Source organism: Anolis carolinensis, unplaced genomic scaffold (genome assembly GCF_035594765.1).
Source record: "Anolis carolinensis isolate JA03-04 unplaced genomic scaffold, rAnoCar3.1.pri scaffold_33, whole genome shotgun sequence".
NCBI classification, from domain to species: Eukaryota; Metazoa; Chordata; class Lepidosauria; order Squamata; family Dactyloidae; genus Anolis; species Anolis carolinensis.
In genome coordinates this window covers 168,035-187,500 of record NW_026943842.1, presented here as the reverse complement: position 1 = coordinate 187,500, position 19,466 = coordinate 168,035, and the positions used below count along the sequence as shown (strand labels likewise).

Below are 19,466 nucleotides of genomic sequence, written 5' to 3'. Positions count from 1 at the left end.
CATGTTTTTAATGATAATAATATAATAATATACTTTATTTATATTCCACTCTATCTCCCCGAGGGGACTCAGGGCGGATTACGGAACACATATATGGCAAACATTCAATGCCATTGTACAATTAACAAGGACAGACAATACCGGCTGTTAGGAATTGTGGGAGTTGAAGTCCAAAACATCTAGATGGCCCAAGTTTGCCCATGCCTGATCTAGCCTATATTTAAGAGTCTTTGGATCAAATAGACTAGAAATGCTTACATGGAGAAAAATAAGCTTTGAATAGTGCTAAAGGGGAGAAAGAATGATAGTGATAGTGATACATAGTAAATTGATGTCTACGAATACTAACTTAATACCTTACTGACATATTAACAGATTAAATTAAATTTGTAGACCTCTTGGGTAATAATTGAAATATTTTTGTTTATCGTGTCAAAAGCGAATTGAAGATACAGTTGTAATGTATATAAAATGTATGTATTATATTTATTTATAATCTCTCCTGCAGGAGACTCAAAGCAGCTTGAGACAAATGCATCAGAATACAATTTAAAATATACCAATATGCAATGCAATGCATGCATGCCTTCATTTGGCCTGTGGACCTAAGAGGAACCAATGAATTTAATACTGTTTTCTTTGGGAAATTCCCCCCTTTGAAATATCACCTGCAGCTTCTTGGCCTCCCATCCAAGGACTAACCAGGTCAGCTCCTGCTTAGTGTCCAGCATCATACAGATCTGGATCTATGGTATTCCTTCCAATTCTAGGTTGTATCCAGACCTGTTGTATCTAGGTCTGGATACAGCAGTGATAGTAAAGGTGAACTGCAGAACTTTGGAGAGAAAGCCGGGCTGTGGCGCAGGCTGGTGAGCAGCCAGCTGTAACGATCACTCTGACTAAGAAGTCATGAGTTCGAGGCCAGCTCGGAGCCTATGTTTGTCTCTGTCTCTGTTCTATGTTAAGGCATTGAATGTTTGCCTTATATGTGTAATGTGATCTGCCCTGAGTCCTCTTCGGGGTGAGGAGGGCGGAATATAAATACTGTAAATAAAATAATAAAATAAATAAAGAAAAACTCACTCCAGGTAAGAAACAGGTTTATTCATAAAATAATTTCCATCAACACAAACACAGCAATAATAAATACAAGTGGCTTTTGCTACACATATCCTTCTAACTCTGGACAAAAAAAAATCTCATGTGTTGTCTCACTCACAGACATTCTTGGCCGGCTCCAAAGTGTTCAGCAGGGGAGCATTGAAGGAAATCCAAGGCAACAAGGTTAGTCTTTCTGGCCAAAGAGGCAGGGCAGGATCAGATGCATCAGGCAGGATGCCTTGTAAACAGAGTGGCCCTTCTCCTTTTCCCTGGCATGACAAAGAGGCTGCAAGTATGCTTCATTGTGCACCAGAGACCGCTAGATCATCCACTGGTCTTGGTCCTGTTCAGACCCTTCCATGTCCACCTTGGGAAAGAAAAGAAGAAAGAGATATGAGCATAATAAAACACTAACATAATTCCATAGTGGTGCGACGAGTTTAACTGTTGAACTGTTGAATCTGTTGACCTAAAGGTTGGTAGTTTGAAGCTGTGGGTCGGGATGAGCTCCTGCTGTCAGCCCTAACTTCTGCCAACCTAGCAGTTCGAAAACATGCAAATGTGAGTAGATCAATAGGTACTGCTTCGGCAGGAAGATAATAAATTGAACTGTTTCTACTACTGTTTTTTAAAAATTATTTTTATTAAAGAAAGGATAGATTTCTTTTACATAAAAGTGGGGGAACAATCCAAGAAGACAGAAAAATAGGAAACAGAAAAGTAAGGAGAAAATAGAAAAATACCAAAAGAATATATTAATTTTTTTTTAAAAAATACAAAAATACATATTTATATATATAAAAGAAAAATATATAAAAGGGATGATATGTCCTTCCAATCTTCTTCGTGGCGGAAAAATTATTTCTTTCTTCTTCTATTTATTCATTAATAACCTAATCTTCTGTGGCATATAGCAGTAGTGCTCTATTTGCATTGTCCATTTTAATTGCTCAGTCCTCTCCTATTTCTAAATTGTCCATTTAACTTTGTTAGTTTTAGCCATTTGATAAAGCGGGTCCAGTCTGTCTCTTTTATAATCTTCCCTATTGTTGTTACTGTTGTTGTTAGGAATTGTAGGATTTGGGAGTCCAAAAGACCTTGAGGGCCCAAGTTGGCCCATGCCTGAATTAGCCCATACTACTTAATCATTGTCAAAACTATGTTGGTACAAATGTGACGAAATTGGCTCTTTTATGCATATGTAGTGGGACTGTGACAAGAAAGAAAAAGTATATAATAAAATAAAGAGATGGAAGAACTATTAGGGCAAAAAGTAGAGCTAAAAAAGGGGGTTTTTTTATTTAGAAAATTCAAGGCAAGAGCAACACTGACAAATGGGCAGATATCATAAAACATGATAGAAGTGGCCCAAGCAACTGTAGCTTTGGGCTGGAAAGAGCAGGAAAAACTGGAATTTTTAAAAAATCGCTTGAATATTTTGCAAACTGTATGCATCAGGATTATATTTTTGAAAGGAGGATGAAATACACAACTGGACGTTGTAAGAAGAACTGGGGAATTCTGACAGCTACAGTAAAAGGGAAAAGAAAAGATAAAGAACTGAATCACACTCTCTTCATGATCGATCAAATCAAATAAGACTCAAATTGAAGATATAACTCTTCCCAGTGGGTAGGAGCAAAGCAGAGGGGAGAAAAACTGCTGTACACAAGTGGTTAAGTGTGGAATTGGGATTGGTAAGATCAAGTAAATAAGACACATTACATTGAGTGAAAATGTAAGTGGAATTTCATTATTGAGATTTGTATTACTCTCATTGTGTCTAAAATTAATTTAAAAATACTAATTTTTAAGGAATTCTGAGAAGTGAAGTCCAAAACACCTGGAGGCCCATGCTTGATCTAGGCACGACTGATGGCAGCCTAGAATTGAACTGTCTGACATTGTGAATATGGGGAAGGTTGAGCAGCCTCGCTTCCTTCCTTCTGAAATTGCACATGATTATGAAACGTGTAAGAGTTATGGGTCAAGTTTTGTACAACTCTGATGTTTTCGCTCACAACCGATCTGTTATATGAGATTTCCTGAACTGACTATGCCTGGGTGTATATGGACCTCACCGTATGGAAGTTTCCTTCTGTTTCTATACACTTCGAAGGCAGACTCCCACGGAGCCCATTAAAGGATGCAGGACAGCAAGAAAAAAGTCTAATCTATATATATAAAAGGACATATAGGCATATGTAGGGTATTTGCCTGCATATTTACAGAAGATGCAGACAAAACGTCAGGAGAAAATGCTGCTAGACCACATTGTTTATGTGAGTATATATGCTCCTGTCTTTAATGCTGTTACTATATTTTGTAATTTGTAATTTTTTATCATGTACAAGTGTTTCTAGCCACTCATATGTATTCCCTGTAGGTCCACTCCGTCATTGATAATGACACATTGAATTTAGATACTCAAAGAACGAAATTGACTACTCCAGGTTTTCCATACCTGCATAACTATTTAGTTGCTTGTGATTTCTTTTTTTTTCTTCCATTATTTGAAATGTATTTGTTGTACAATGCTTTTGACACGAAATAAATAAATAAACCTGCATAATCACCACCTGAGGAAGACTACACAGTCGAAACCGGTCGTGGATGGTGACTTGTTTAAAACATCGGGTGTCATAAAAGGATTCACTTACTTGGACATTTAAATTTGGACTCACAATTAGAGATTGATACAGTCCTCCATGTGGAACATGAACTCTGGTGGGCATTGGACTCACAAACTCTGAATATAAGAGTTTTACTTTCTCTGAATATAGAGTTTTACTTTCTATGAATGTATATGTGTTGGTAACACATGGATTATATTTTGGTTTAATTACTGTTGTATAGTGCATACTTTTGGTTTACATTTCTAGCTGTAGTGGCCTCTTGTCTGTGCATTTCAGGGAATCCTTTCTTTGTATTGCTAGACCACATTGGCCATACAGTCCAGAAACCACCCAACACCTCAAACATCATCATCATAACAACAACAACAACAACAACCCCTTGAAATGCCATGCAAAGATGATGTTTCCACCTGCTTTCCCCCTTCAGGACACAGACACAGCTCGCCTTGGCTGCTCTCTGGGACTGAAAGAGCCCCTTCTTTCTCTGCCGGATCCCACAGATCCCTTGACCCGGCAAGGAAAGATCCTTGGCCATCCTCTCGCCCTCTCCCCACGCACCTCGTTGATCTCCCCGTCATCGGGAGACTCATTGTAGTCGTTCATCTCATCCATGTCCTGCATGTCCTCGTCGTCCTCCGAGTCTTCCTCACTGTCCTCGTCGTCCTCGTCATCCTCCTCTTCCTCCTCGTCGTAAGTCTGCTGAGGCAAAAGGCAACACCGCAGCTGACTCTATGGACATTTTAATTCTGTTTTAAACCACACTGTCACAATTTTTTTTAAAAACATTTGTGTTGCAGTTTTTAAACTTGTCTACTGTGGGATTGCTAGCCGCCTTGAGTACCCAATTTATTATTTATTTATTTACAGTACAGTAGAGTCTCGCTTATCCAACATTCTGGATTATCCAACGCATTTTTGTAGTCAATGTTTTCAATACATTGTGATATTTTGGTGCTAAATTCGTAAATACAGTAATTACTACATAGCATTACTGCGTATTGAACTACTTTTTCTGTCAAATTTGTTGTATAACATGATGTTTTCGTGCTTCATTTGTAAAATCATAACCTATTTTGATGTTTAAAAGGCTTTTTCTTAATCTCTCCTTATTATCCAACATATTCGCTTATCCAACATTCTGCCAGCCCGTTTATGTTGGATAAGTGAGACTCTACTGTATTTATATTCCGCCCTTCTCACCCCGAAGGGGACTCAGGGTGGATCACATTACACATATAAGGCAAACATTCAATGCCTTAACATAGAACAAAGACAGAGACAAACATAGGCTTCGAGCTGGCCTCGAACTCATGACCTCTTGGTCAGAGTGATTTGTTGCAGCTGGCTGGCTGCTCACCAGCCTGCACCACATATAGCATCATGTTATACAACAAATTTGACAGAAAAAGTATTTCAATACGCAGTAATGCTATGTAGTAATAATGCACATTATGTACATATAGGGCAAACATTCAATGCCCATAAACCCATCGAACCGAGACAGAGACAGAGACAACAGACAAACAGACGCAGAGGCAATTTAACCTTCTCCTGAGGGGATGTTCGATTTTGGCCACAGGGGGGAGCAGCTGCTTCATCATCCACTGTGATGGCACTTCCTCATTCCAATGTTGTAAATTAGTTAAACTTGCCTCTCCACTTTTATAAGTGGTACCTTATTTCCTACTTGATAGATGCAACTATCTTTCGGGTTGCTAGGTCAGCAACAAGCATGGGCTATATATATTTTTTTATTTTTAATTGACGGGTGCTCACCTAGCCACGGGCTGGCCTCAAACACATGACCTCATGGTCAGAGTGATTTATTGCAGCAGCTGTTTACCAGCCTGCGCCACAGCCCGGCCCAAGAGATCAAAGGCAGGTGTTGCGCTTCCGCAAGAACCCTCACTGTTTCCTCTCTTTCAGACCCTTTGTAGTTAGAGGGAATTAGCATTTTGTGTATAGTTTTGTGTGTGTGTTTATGTGTGTGTGTGTGGGGGGTGTCAGTCTAGATAGCCTCTTTTCCTTTAAATCACTCCCTCTCTGCCCCTTTAAGGAACATCCCAAGGGTGCAGCCTCAGGCAAAACCCTTCTTGTTCCTTGAAGAATCAGTCATTTTACAACTGGAAGGTGAGAAGAGAGGAAGGTTAGGAAGATCCACAAAATAGCACGTCACAGATGGAGTCACGTCAGAATTATTACAAAGTCAAGGTAAATATCAGAATCACTCCAAGGACAGACAGACACCAACAAGAGGAAGAACATCAGAGAAGGTGGCCACAGTGGTCCATGCTCTGGTTACACCCCAAATAGATTACTGCAACGCGCTGTACATGGGGTTGCCTTTGAAAACTGTTCGGAAACTCCAAATGGTCCAATGGGCGGCAGCCAGATTGCTCACCAGAGCGGCATACAGGGAACATACAACCCCCGTTGCGTCAGTTCCATATTATTGTTATAATTGATGGAGTACATTGATTTGAATTTGTTTTTAATAGAATTGTTTTGGTTCTGTCTTTTTATGTTGTTTATTATTTTTACTATGTTTAACTTTGTTGTATGGTGTTTTTTGACAATTGAATGTTTTATATGTTCATGTTGGAAACTGCCCTGAATCCTGTCGAGGAGATGGAGCGGTATAAATAAAGTTTTATTATATTATTATTATTATTATTATTATTAGTATTATTATTAGTATTATTATTATTATTATTATTATTATTATTAGAAAAACAACAAGATGACTCCACAGCAGACACTCTGCTGGCTGTATTATTATTATTATTATTATTATTATTATTATTATTATTATTATTGACACAACAACATAGTATGACACAGCAAACAAGAGGTATATGCTGGATTTCGTATCACAAAATCACAAGTCGAACACTTCCCAAGTGTTTAGGACTGTGTGATGTATTTTTGGATGATGCGTGCAGATCCCAGTAGGGTGGCCTTTTGCAGTTAGCAGATCGTAATTCTGTCTATGTCCATTGTTTCCAAATGCCGGCTGAGATCTTTTGGCACGGCACCCAATTATTATTATTATTATTATTATTATTATTATTATTATTATTATTGTATGACACAGCAAACTAGATAGATATGCTGGATTTCGTATCACAAAATCACATCGAACGCTTCCCAAGTGTCTAGGATTATTATTATTATTATTATTATTATTATTATTATTATTATTATTATTATTATTTTATTATGACACAGCAAACAAGATATATATGCTGGATTTCATATCACAAAATCACAAGTCGAACACTTCCCAAGTGTCTACGACTGTGTGATGTATTTTCGGATGATGCGTGCAGATCCCAGTCGGGTGGCCTTTTGCAGTTGGCAAATCATAATTTTGTCAATGTCTATTGTTTCCAAATGCCGGCTGAGATCTTTTGGCACGGCACCCAAATATTGTTGTTGTTGTTGTTGTTGTTATTATTAAGGCCTCTATGTAAGCCACCTTGAGTCCCCTTCAGGACAGAGAAAGGCATAAATAATAAATAAATAAATAATTTAGAACCTCTCTCAAGGACTTTGCCAGTTAGACTCGGGAGGAAAAAGGGACTGAAGCCTTTATCAGTCATTAAATCCTTGTTGACTGTTTGTTTAAGCATCGTCCATTTGTTCCCTGCACAACCAAGTCACCTTCCAAGCAGTTAGATAGTCTGGGGGCATAACTGCGGGGTACAAATAAAGCAACAACAACAACAACAATAATCTGGGACATGAAGGATTACGCTATGTAACAAAATTTGGAAGAAAATACTGTTCCTGGTTTGAAAGTGTTATTTCCTGTTTAATTGTGCAGCCCTTACTTTGAAACGAGTTGTTCTATTCCAGAAACTTCGTTTTTGTGCCTGCTACAAACTAGGTTGGAGTGGTTGAGACTATATGAGGTATTCATTGAAAAACTAGAGCCAAATGTGCCGCAGTATGAAGTTTTTGCAGTTTAACAAATGTTTACCATGTTTTTATGATAGAACCAATTCAAAAATGGCATTTATAACCCAGGAACAAAAACCATGTTACATATTGTTATCTAAGGTGAATAATCTTGGAAGGTTCCTGATCAAACTCCTCAGTGCTCAAAAAAGGAGCAAGAGTGATGCTCTACGATGGCGGCTTTGGGGGAAGAATGCTTCTTGCAAGCTTTGAGACCCCCCAAACCCACCGCTCTCTACCCAATGAAAGCCCAAGCATCCTGAGAGACGGTCATTACCTCTGAGGCCGGTTTGCCAATTGGGACCAAGTTGTTGTCCTTCTCAGCTATGCTCTGCAGCTGGGAAAAGAAGAAGGAGGAGGTTAAACAGGAGCATGGAGAGATAATACCAACGGATTTCAAAGAGTTGGCTCAAGATATTTTGGGGAGGGATTTTTCTTGCTAGGTTCTGATGGAAGTCAAGCAAGTGGTGTATAAATGCCCGTGGAGTGTCCAAGGTGAGAGGAAAGAACCATTGTCTGTTAACCAAGAATAAAGGGTGCAATTAGCATGCTAGATTTGCAAGTGTTTGCTGCCTGGAGGCCTCCTGTGCCTGGGTGGTTGGTGTTCATTAGTTACTGACTTGCTTCTGGTGTTTTTCAATACTGGTTCTTCTTCCCACCCTGAACATTCCACAAGTATATAGACTCCACTTGCTTTACCATCTTCAGATCCTCTGAAGATGCAGGAGAAATATCAGGAGAAAATACTGCTAGGACACATTGTCCATACAGCCCAGAAACAACACAGCACTCCAGTGATTCCGGCCTTGAAAGCATTCAACAATTCATATTACTTTTTGTTATTTGGGAGAACACTTATTATTTATTTGTTTATTTATTTACAGCATTTATATTCCGCCCTTCTCACCCCGAAGGGGACTCAGGGCGGATCACATTACACATATTAGGCAAACATTCAATGCCTTTTTAACATAGGACAAAGACAAACAACATAGCTCCGAGTGGGCCTCGAACTTATGACCTCCTGGTCAGTGATTCATTGCAGTTAATTGCACTGGCTTGCTCTCCCGTCTGCGCCACAGCCCCGGGTGTTTCTGGGTGTTTCTCCAGGATGATTCTATGGTGAGTGTCCACCAGAATTTGACCATAGGGCTGGTGCCTTGGCAAACTACAAGTCACAGGATTTCATGGCATTGCGCCCTGGCAGTTCACATGGTGCCAAGTGTTGTGACTCAGCAGCCTGAACCTCAAATTGACTCTGAAGAGGAAAGAGGGATTCAGGTCCCCAGTATCCCTGAAAGGCCTGTAGTGTTAGAGGATGAGGAACAGAGAGTGCAGTTTTAGGTTCCCACATGAAAGGCTGAAGTAGATAACCCTGACGCCAGCCAGGTGCATTTTTTTTTGTGTCAGGAGCAACCAGAGTTGCTTCTGGATTGAGAGAATTGGCCGTCTGCAAGGACGTTGCCCAGGGGACGCCCGGATATTTTTGATGTTTTACCATCCTTGTGGGAGGCTTCTCTCATGCCCCTGCATGGAGCTGGAGCTGATAGAGGGAGCTCATCCACGCTCTCCCCGGGAGGGATTCGAACCTGGCAGCCTTCAGGACAGCAACCCAACCTTCAAGTCACAAGGCTTTTATCCCCTACCGATATGGGAATGGGACGGAAGATTCTCAACTGAATGATGAGTCTCAGAGAATTAACGAGCAAGCTGACCTTGATGAGTTAGGTTCCTTAGACAGGGCTGACCGTTTGGAATTCAGAGTTCAGCAAAGTATAAGAATCGCAAATAGAAGGGACGTGAGGGGGCTTCATGTTTTGCAAAGAGTATTTAAAGGGGTGCGTTTGAAGGAAATTTTTGTCAAAGCAACTCTCTTTCACCGGGGAATCAAGTCCTAGTTTTCCTGCCGTTTCTTGGAGTCTATTGCCTTCTATGTATCCATGTTTCTTGGGATTTTGCCATGCTTTCTTTGGATTTTGTTTATACCTCATGAGTTCCTGACTTATATCTGTGGATTGTATTTAATAACTGACTTTTGCTTTTTAAGAACTTTTTATTCTTTATCTTCAATAAACCTTAAAGACTTAAACCTGGTGTGCAGTTTGTGTGTTAGAGCAAGGTGAATTCCAGCCTGAGGTGCGACACCAAGCTGCGTTACTTCTTCAGTGTGGACAAAGTCCAAGTTTGCCTCTGAGGACTGTTGTTGCACCTCAGCACTGGTTCACCTTGCTCTTAACACCCACTCCACCACAGCAGACTTGGTTTTCTCACTTTATTAATAAAAGATAGCAAAATCTTAATAAAAAGCAGTAGAGAAAGCAGTAATCCAATTGCAAAGGCAATCTGCAGAATACAGTTCAAAGTCTTTGTAGAAAATAGTCCCAAGTCTATAAAATAGCATGTCAGTCCTGGAGAAACAAGGTAGCATGAGCTTCAAAATACAATCCAAACACAGGATCTAGGATCTATTTCCATGAGCAGAGACAAAGCAAGAGTTAAGCTTCCAGAATCAACATTGCTCTGTCTGAAATCTTTCCCAATTTCACCCTTTTTAACCATGCTTGCAAGCTAGAAAAACATTCCTCTGAGCTTTGGCTCCCTCACACTTGCTCACGATTTCGATTCTCACAGAATGCCTGGGACCAATCCTCAACATTAATCTAGTGTTGTTGTATGCTTTCCGGGCTGTATGGCCATGTTCTAGAAGTATTCTCTCCTGACGTTTCACCCACATCTATGGCAGGCATCCTCAGAGGTTGTGAGGTATGGAGAAACTAAGCAAGGAAGGTTTATATATCTGTGGAAAGTCCAGGGTGAGAGATGAACTCTTTCTCTTAATCTAGTGTCTCTATCTAAGGAAAACTCCTCTGCCTCACTGCCAGAGCCATCTGGACTTTGTTGATGTTCATCTGGACATTGTTGATACTCAAAATCCTGTGAAAGGTCACCCTTATCACTAACTTCAGTTTCTCTGCTCGTCTGTGGCCTTTCTAACAACTCAGAGCTTTCAACATTACCTTGATCAGCCTGCATTTCTGACCATTCAGAGCCTTCAACATTTCCTGGATCAACCTGCTGAAACCCAAATCCCCCTTCATCATCAGACTGAACCACAACAATTGTCTCCAAAGAGCTCAAAACTCCAATGGGACAACAGGAACCTTTGAAGAGCCAAAACCCTCTGAGGGAAGTTCTGCTTCATGGAATTTTAAATGCAACACCAAAGATTGTTTCCTGTCTGTTGTGTTTCCCTCTCCATCGGGACTCACCCAGGCCTGGTGTTGCTGCTCCTGTTGTTGAAGTTCGTTCTCATCGACGCAGGGACGGTCGAGGTTGAACCAGAGCGCTTCCGTGACCCTTGGGAAGAGGGAAGGGAACAGCGTGGACATGTCTCCCTGCGGACAAGAGAGAGAGGGATAGATCTGAGGACGGAAATACAACATTTTATGCATGGAAATGTTCCCGCGAGAAGATAGGATGTGTCTGCTGTAGCCCAACTGCCTGCGTGACTCCTTTTCACCCAAACACCACAGTTTTTTTCTGTTTTTTTAATTTAATTTTTATTTACATACATTAATAATTTACAATGAAACAGAACACAAAACATGTTGTCGAAAGCTTTCATGGCCAGGATCACAGGGTTGTTGTATGTTTTCCGGGCTGTATGGCCATGTTCCAGAAGTATTCCCTCGTGATGTTTCTCTGCTCTATGGCAGGCATCCTCAGGGTGGGAGAAAGAACTCTTGTCTGTTTGAGGTAAGTGTGAATGTTACAATTGGCCACCTTAATTAGCACTGAATGGTCTTTCGGCTTCGGGGTATGGCTGCTTCCTGCCTGGGGGAATCTTTTGTTGGGAGGTGTTAGCTGGCCCTGATTTATTTCTGTCTGGATTTCTGTTTTCAGAGTGTTGTTCTCTAACATAACTGCCACCCCATAGCAGCTATGGTCTAAGTCAATGATGGACAACCTTTTGCCCTTGGTGTGTCAAAATTCACAAAAAAAAAACCTAGCATGACTTGGGTGGTGTGTCACTTTGAGAAAAAAAACCCCATAATTTCGCAATATGTATAGTTTAAATAACAAAAATATATAATTGTAATATATAACTGTATTTAATAAATCAAAAACTATTTACTACCATTATTTCCATGTACAACAATCTATGGCACCTCTTGCAGTTTCCACGTTGATTTCTCTCTATTCTAGTTTCAATGTAGTCATGAATAAGGAATAATAATATAATAATAATATAATAGTAATAATATGATAATATACTACAATTATATATATATATATATATATATATATATATATATATATATATAGTGCATAATTCCCATGGAGTAAACAATAAAACCACTGGACCAAATCACACCAAATTTGCCCACAAAATACATAGTCATCCGATCAATCTGCATGCAGCAGCGTGTCAGCAAAAATAGCTAGGCGTGTCAGTGCTGACACGCGTGTCATAGGTTGGCCATCACTGGTCTAAGTGAAACTAGAACAAGGACTGAATATTTTCAGCAACTTGGTCACTTAAATCGGTCCAGGCATACGCTCGCTCTGTGTAATAATGTTTTTTTACTGACTGTCATGTCTAAATTTATTGTTTTTCTATTGTGGAATTTTTAATTACAATGTGTACGTTATTGTCATTTTATACTTTTGATGTGAATGAAGAAATTGTGGCATGGAATGTTTGCCATTTATATGTACGTTAACCGCCCTGAGTCCTTCTGGGGAAAAAGGGCAGTCTAGAAATAAAGTATTATTATTATTTATTTATTTACTGTCCTGATTTTAGAGGTTTTTTTTAAATACAGTAGAGTCTCACTTATCCAACACTCGCTTATCCAACGTTCTGGATTATCCAACGCATTTTTGTAGTCAATGTTTTCAATACATTGTGATATTTTGGTGCTAAATTCGTAAATACAGCAATTACTACATAGCATTACTGCGTATTGAACTACTTTTTCTGCCAAATTTGTTGTCTGACATGATGTTTTGGTGCTTCATTTGTAAAATCATAACCTAATTTGATGTTTAATAGGCTTTTCCTTAATGCCTCCTTATTATCCAACATATTCGCTTATCCAACATTCTGCCGGCCCGTTTATGTTGGATAGGTGAGACTCTACTATACTGCTAGCCAGACTGTGTTCATTTTCATGGTTTCCTCCCTTTCTGTTGAAATTGTACACAGGCTTCTTGTGGATTTCAATGGCTTCTCTGTGTTGTTGGAGTGGTCCAGCATTTCTGTGTTCTCAAATAATATCCTGTGTCCAGGTTGGTTCACCAAGTGCTCTGCTCTGGCTGACTTCTCTGGTTGAATCAGTCTGCACTGCTTTTAAGCATCAAGACACTAAATAAGACACACCAGTCAGACACAGGACAACTCCCAGACAGCAAACCATCAAGTGTCAATTCCCAAACATGGGGTGCCTCCAGGCCACAACAGCCAGGCTACCTCTGCCTATGCAGGTACCCTCCCTGACTGACCTTGCCAGCTGCAAGGCTACTCCATGCTCATGGCGTCAACGAGGCCCGGCCTTTTTCCCGCCTCGCGGTCCCTCTCACCTCCCAACCGCGGAGACCCGGAAGCGCCTTCCCACGAACGAGCCTGCTTTGCACGGTTGACAAGGAAACGCCTCTCTTTTTTGCTATGCGCATGCGCACCACGGCGCAGCGTGTGTAGAAATTCCCCTCGGCGCCTCCCTTTTTGTTGCGCCTGCGCAGTCAGTCGCAACGGACGGACTCCTTAAAGGGAAACCGCTCGAATAAAGACCTTGTGTAGAGCGCATGCGCAGGAGTGTGTTTGTGTGTTTATTTTGGGAAAGCAAGTAAATACTCTATTTTCTTTTTTGTGTTGTTAAATTCTTTCATGGCCGGCATCACTGGGTTGCTGTGAATTTTCCCGGCTTATAAGGCCATGTTCCGGAAGCATTCTCTCCTGACGTTTCGCCTGCCATACATGTGGCCCGGGTTAGGTATTTGAAAAAGGCATCAAGGACATTTCGCCCAACTCCTTGCAGTATGTTCAGATGGTCATAGGGCTTCCCGGTGCCAAGTTTTGTGTCTCAAGTTTGGTCCAGTCCCGTCATTCGTGGGGGTCGCAGTGGTCTGAAAAAGTGGGTGAAGGTACTGCAAATCCCATCATCCCTGGTCCATCCTCTCCCAAAACTTACCAGGGTGTAAAGTGGGTCATGGAAGGGAGTCTGTGTGCCAAGACTGGTCCAGGTCCATCATTCGTGTGGGTCACAGTTGTCTCGGGAAGTGAGTGAAGGTACTGCAAATCCCATCATCCCTGGTCCATCCTCTCCCAAAACTTACCAGGGTGTAAAGTGGGTCATGGAAGGGAGTCTGTGTGCCAAGATTGGTCCCGGCCCATCATTCGTGTGGGTCACAGTTGTCTCGGGAAGTGAGTGAAGGTACTACAAATCCCATCATCCCTGGTCCATCCTCTCCCAAAACTTACCAGGGTGTAAAGTGGGTCATGGAAGGGAGTCTGTGTGCCAAGACTGGTCCAGGTCCATCATTCGTGTGGGTCACAGTTGTCTCGGGAAGTGAGTGAAGGTACTGCAAATCCCATCATCCCTGGTCCATCCTCTCCCAAAACTTACCAGGGTGTAAAGTGGGTCATGGAAGGGAGTCTGTGTGCCAAGATTGGTCCCGGCCCATCATTCGTGTGGGTCACAGTTGTCTCGGGAAGTGAGTGAAGGTACTACAAATCCCATCATCCCTGGTCCATCCTCTCCCAAAACTTACCAGGGTGTAAAGTGGGTCATGGAAGGGAGTCTGTGTGCCAAGACTGGTCCAGGTCCATCATTCGTGTGGGTCACAGTTGTCTCGGGAAGTGAGTGAAGGTACTACAAATCCCATCATCCCTGGTCCATCCTCTCCCAAAACTTACCAGGGTGTAAAGTGGGTCATGGAAGGGAGTCTGTGTGCCAAGATTGGTCCCGGCCCATCATTCGTGTGGGTCACAGTTGTCTCGGGAAGTGAGTGAAGGTACTACAAATCCCATCATCCCTGGTCCATCCTCTCCCAAAACTTACCAGGGTGTAAAGTGGGTCATGGAAGGGAGTCTGTGTGCCAAGACTGGTCCAGGTCCATCATTCGTGTGGGTCGCAGTGGTCTCAGGATATGGATGAAGGTACTGCAAATCCCATCATCCCTGGTCCATCCTCTCCCAAAACTTACCAGGGTGTAAAGTGGGTCATGGAAGGGAGTCTGTGTGCCAAGACTGGGTCGCAGTGGTCTCAGGATATGGATGAAGGTACTACAAATCCCATCATCCATGATCCATCCAAACTGCACCAGGACGTAAAGTGGGTTATGGGGTTTCTGTGTGCCAAGTGTGGTCCAGATCCATCGCTGTTGGGGTTCACAGTGCACTTGGATTGCAGGTAAACTATACATCCCGGTGCGGAGAAGAGACGTTAAAATGTTTATTTAATTTATATTATTATATCATAACCGCTGCCACCAATGTAAAGATGTTTATAATTCAGCCACCAGATGTAAAGGGGATTATCCACGCTTGGCACCACTATGGGAAGATATAGCCACTAGCTACTTAGAGAGGAGACCTTTAAAATTTTGTTTTTCTTCTTTCTTCTTGTTTGTTTTTGATGGTAATATATATGACAGAAGCTGAGATGTTTAAAAGAACAATAACACGTTTATTCTGGCACAAAGCTTAATGGTTACAGTAACTTTCTCTTTAGAGACACTTTGGTTAACAGTTGCAAAGCTAGAATGAGGGGTTTCAAACTTCTTAAAATGTCACTTCTTTCTTTACTGCTCTAAACTGCAGTCACCCTGTGAATTACAATCACAGATTATCTGTTCCTCATCAGGAGACAGACTACCTTAAAATAAGTCACCAAACTTATTTTAAATTGACTCAAAAATAAGCATTTGAGTCTCCCTGATCCCTTCAACTGAGGGTCAGTCTTCTCTGTACCTCATCAGGGCACAGACTCGCTGCTTCTTTTTCAAACCTGCACTTCTCCACCAAAACAGCAGTTGGCTCCGCCCACTTCTCCATGGCAACCAACTCATGAGTGCAGAGTAACTGAAATATTGACCCTTTCAAAACGCAATTAAACATGACATCTGTAAACTAAAAAATTAACACTTCGTTACACCGGTACTTACAACTCCTATAAATCAAGGTGAATTCCTCCCAAACCTCTCTAGTATTTCTCATTGGACACGAGGTTGTGTGTGCCAAATGTGGTCCAGGTCCATTGTCGGTGGGGATCACAGTGCTTTCTCTTGATGCAGGGTCAACTACAACTCCCATCATGTAGAGTCAGTCCCCCAAACTCCTCCAGTATGTTCAGTTGCTGATCAATTCTGCTCTGTTTGCTGTGCACCATGGAAAAGAGTAGGAAAGGGTTAAGGGAGAGGCAGTGGGCGGAGTCATGCAAATTCCACAGCAATGGAGAATGAAAGGAACACTGGGATGTGGCGCCACTGTAACCTGCAATGTCATTAGAGAAAAGGCCATTGGTGTTTCCTGCAATGTATATAATATTGTACTTCTGTGTGTGTGTGTATAGCATTGTACTTCTTATCCAGTATTTTCCGTAGGTCATGGGGAGTCCGTGTGCCTTGTTTTGTCCTGGTCTGTCATTTGTGTGGGTCTCTGTTGTCTGTTGAAGTTGGAGCTTGTAATGAAGTACGAATTTTGAGATACAAATGTTATGTTTAATTTTGGGTTTGTGTTTTAAAAGGGTAAGTATTACAGTTGCTGCATCTCAGCTGGTTGCCATGGAGAAGTGGGCAGAGCCAACTGCCGTTTTGCTGAAGAAGTGCAGAGTTTTTAAAAAAAGAGGGTCAGTCTGTGCTCTGATGAGGCACAGGGAAAATTGATCCTGGTTGAGAGGATCAAGGGAGACTCAATTGGTTATTTTGAGTCAGTTTAAAATAAGTTTGGTGACTTATTTGGCAAAATCTGTGTCCTGGTAGGGAACAGAGAGTCTGTGATAGCTTATCACAGGGGTGACTGTGGTATAAAAGTAGAAGAGGAGTAAGGTTTAACTACCTTAGCTAAAAGAAGTAATATTTTAGAGAGTTGATTCATCTTATTTTGGAATTGTAACTGTTAATAAGAATAAAACCTCTACGTGAGAAACAATACTGTAACCACTAAGCTCTGTGCCTGAATAAACTTGTTCTTGTTTTTCCAACATCGAAGCCTCTGTCATATATATTCTGTACCAAGTACTCTACTATCTAGAGTGAATAAAAAGAAGGAAAAAGTAAAAGGTCTCCTCCCTGAGGTGTTTGGTGGTTGCATCTTCCCAAATTAGTGGCAGTCATAATAATAATTAAGATCCTTTACAATTTGGTGGCAGTAATAATTAGATTCCCCCTTGCCTGAAGGAGCCTCAGTCGTTAATTAAACAGTCTTCACAGAGCTGAGTTGGATGAAGGAGTCCTGTGTGTATGTAGAGTTCGCCATGTTGGGTTTGTGTGCCAAGTTCAGTCCAGATCTGTTGTTGTCTGGGTTTAGCGTGTTCTGGGTTCGGATAAACTACAACTCCCAAATCAAGATCAATTCCCAGAAACCCCTGTTCAATTGGTCATGGGGGTTATCTGTGCCAAGTTTGGTCCCAGACCATTGTTGGTGGGGGTCACAATTTCTCTGGTTGTTGGTGAACTATAACTCCCATAAATCAAGGTCTGTTTCCCTCAAACTTTTCCAGTATTTTCTTTTGGTCACGGGGAGTCTGTGTGCTTAATTTTGTCCATCATTTGTGTGGGTATCTGTGGTCTGTTGAAGTTGGGGCTAAATTGGGTGATGCTACTGCAAATCCCATCATTCGTGGTTCATTCTCCTATTGGGACCAGGACGTAAAGTGGGTAATGGGGTCTCTGTGTGCCAAATCTGGTCCATATCCGTCGTTCGTGGGGGTCGCAGTCGTCTGTGGGAGCCGTTTCAGGTAAATGTACTGCAAATCCCATCATCTGTGGTCTGTCCTCCTCTAACCGCACAAGGATGTAAAGTGGTTCATTTGGGGGGGGGGGGGGTTCTGTGTACCAGGTTTGGTCCTGATTTGTCATCGGTACAAGTCGCAGTGGTCTGTGGGAGCTGTAGTGATGCTACGTACTGCATATCCCATCATCCATGGTTGTCCCTCCCTCAAACTCATTTTAATCTCAAAACACGTGCGTATTAGAATGCAACATTGTGTCCAAATTTCAAGTTAATTGGCCAATTACTTTTTGAGTTCTGTGAGCACAAACATATGCAGGCTGTATTTTTATGTACATAAAGACTAGCTGTGCCCGGCCACGCATTGCTGTGGCTTATAAGAATCATAAGGTTATATTGTTCTGTATTATTATACCACAGTAATTTTAGATATTATATGTATAACTAGCTTTGCCTGGCCACGCGTTGCTGTGGCTTATGGGAATCCTTTGTTGGCCAGGTGGAATAGCAGTGAATAGCCTTGCAGTCTCAAAGCCTGGCCGTTTTCTGGAGTAGCTGGAGCTTTTTGTTGTATGAACGTAGAGGCATGGATGAGGGGTTGTGCTGCCAAGTTTAGTGTTTCTGGGATGTGTAGTTTTGTTGTTTTGTCCTAGGCCGAAATTTCATTACTCTTTTATATAGATAGTTCTTATATTATCTGCTTAGAATTGGATTATACGAGGCCTCTTCTACACAGCTGTATAAAATCCACACTGAAGTGGATTATAGGGCAGTGTGGACTCAAGATAATCCAGTTCAAAGTAGATACTGTGGATTATCCTGCCTTGGCATTCTGGGTTATATAGCTGTGTGGAAGGGCCTTGAGTCTACACTGCCATATAATCCAGTTTGAATCAGATAATCTGTATTTTATAGGCAATGTGGAAGAGGCCTGAGTGAAGAGGCCCTGGGCGCCATTCTAGCTGAGTGGGTTGCTAGGAGATGAAGTGGGCGGGACCTACCCTTCTAACTGGCAGCAAGGGGGAAAAACAGTTTTTCCTCTTCCTCTAATTTGGACTTTATTTTTCTAGATTTTTTGTTTGAAAGACATATTTTGGATGACTATGTCTTTTGTGGCCAAATTTGGTGTGATTTGGTTTAGTGGTTTTGTTGTTTACTCCATAGTAAAACAGCACATTACATATTTATATATATATACTAGCTGTGCCCGGCCATGCGTTGCTGCGGCGAAGTATGGTACGGGAAATAAAGTATTGAGGAATTGGTGGTAGTTAAGGTAAAGGGCCTTGAGTCTACACTGCCATATAATCCAGTTCAAATCAGATAATCTGTATCTTCTAGGCAGTGTGGAAGAGGCCTAAGTGAGGCCTAACTCTGCCTGTCCCCTGGGCTGAGCGGGTTGCTAGGAGACCAAGTGGGCGGAGCTTAGCCTTCTAACTGGCAGCAATTGGATAAAAACCATTCTTCCTCTCCCTCTAATTAGGATTTTATTTTTCTTTTCATTTTTGTTGTATGAATGTAGAGGCGTGGATGAGGGGTTGTGCGGCCAAGTTTAGTGTTTCTGGGATGTGTAGTTTTGTTGTTTTGTCCTAGGCCGAAATTTCATTACCCTTTTATATATGTAGATTTTTTTCCCCAGGAGACCTGGGTTCAAATGGCCCTGGAAAACACCTGGTTGTTGTGTCCAGAATGAATAATTCCAGAAAACAAAACTTCCCAAAGCAAAATGTGCTGCAGGATGACGTCCCTCCTGAAAAGACAGTTTTCTTTGCAGTTTAATAAACTTTCCCCATGTTTTTATGATGTCCAGAAATGAC

At 41.5% G+C, this 19,466-nt stretch overlaps 1 protein-coding gene across 3 annotated transcripts; it reads right to left on the bottom strand.

Annotated features, from left to right (window-relative positions):
* Positions 1 to 1,083: 1,083 nt before the first annotated feature.
* On the bottom strand, positions 1,084 to 13,436 carry anapc15 (anaphase promoting complex subunit 15). 3 transcript variants are annotated; one of them, XM_008123006.3, is made up of 5 exons: positions 13,281 to 13,436; positions 10,967 to 11,092; positions 7,975 to 8,034; positions 4,296 to 4,436; positions 1,084 to 1,468 (listed from the first exon to the last, which is right to left on the bottom strand). In XM_008123006.3, exons 1-5 carry the CDS (start codon positions 13,371 to 13,373, stop codon positions 1,421 to 1,423), a joined length of 468 nt encoding a protein of 155 aa, XP_008121213.2. In that variant the 5' UTR covers positions 13,374 to 13,436; the 3' UTR covers positions 1,084 to 1,420. The 3 variants fall into 3 exon arrangements, with proteins under 3 accessions (XP_008121213.2, XP_003229113.2, XP_062822898.1); XM_003229065.4 differs by having other exon boundaries at positions 4,296 to 4,433; positions 13,281 to 13,435; XM_062966828.1 differs by having other exon boundaries at positions 13,203 to 13,380.
* Positions 13,437 to 19,466: the final 6,030 nt, after the last annotated feature.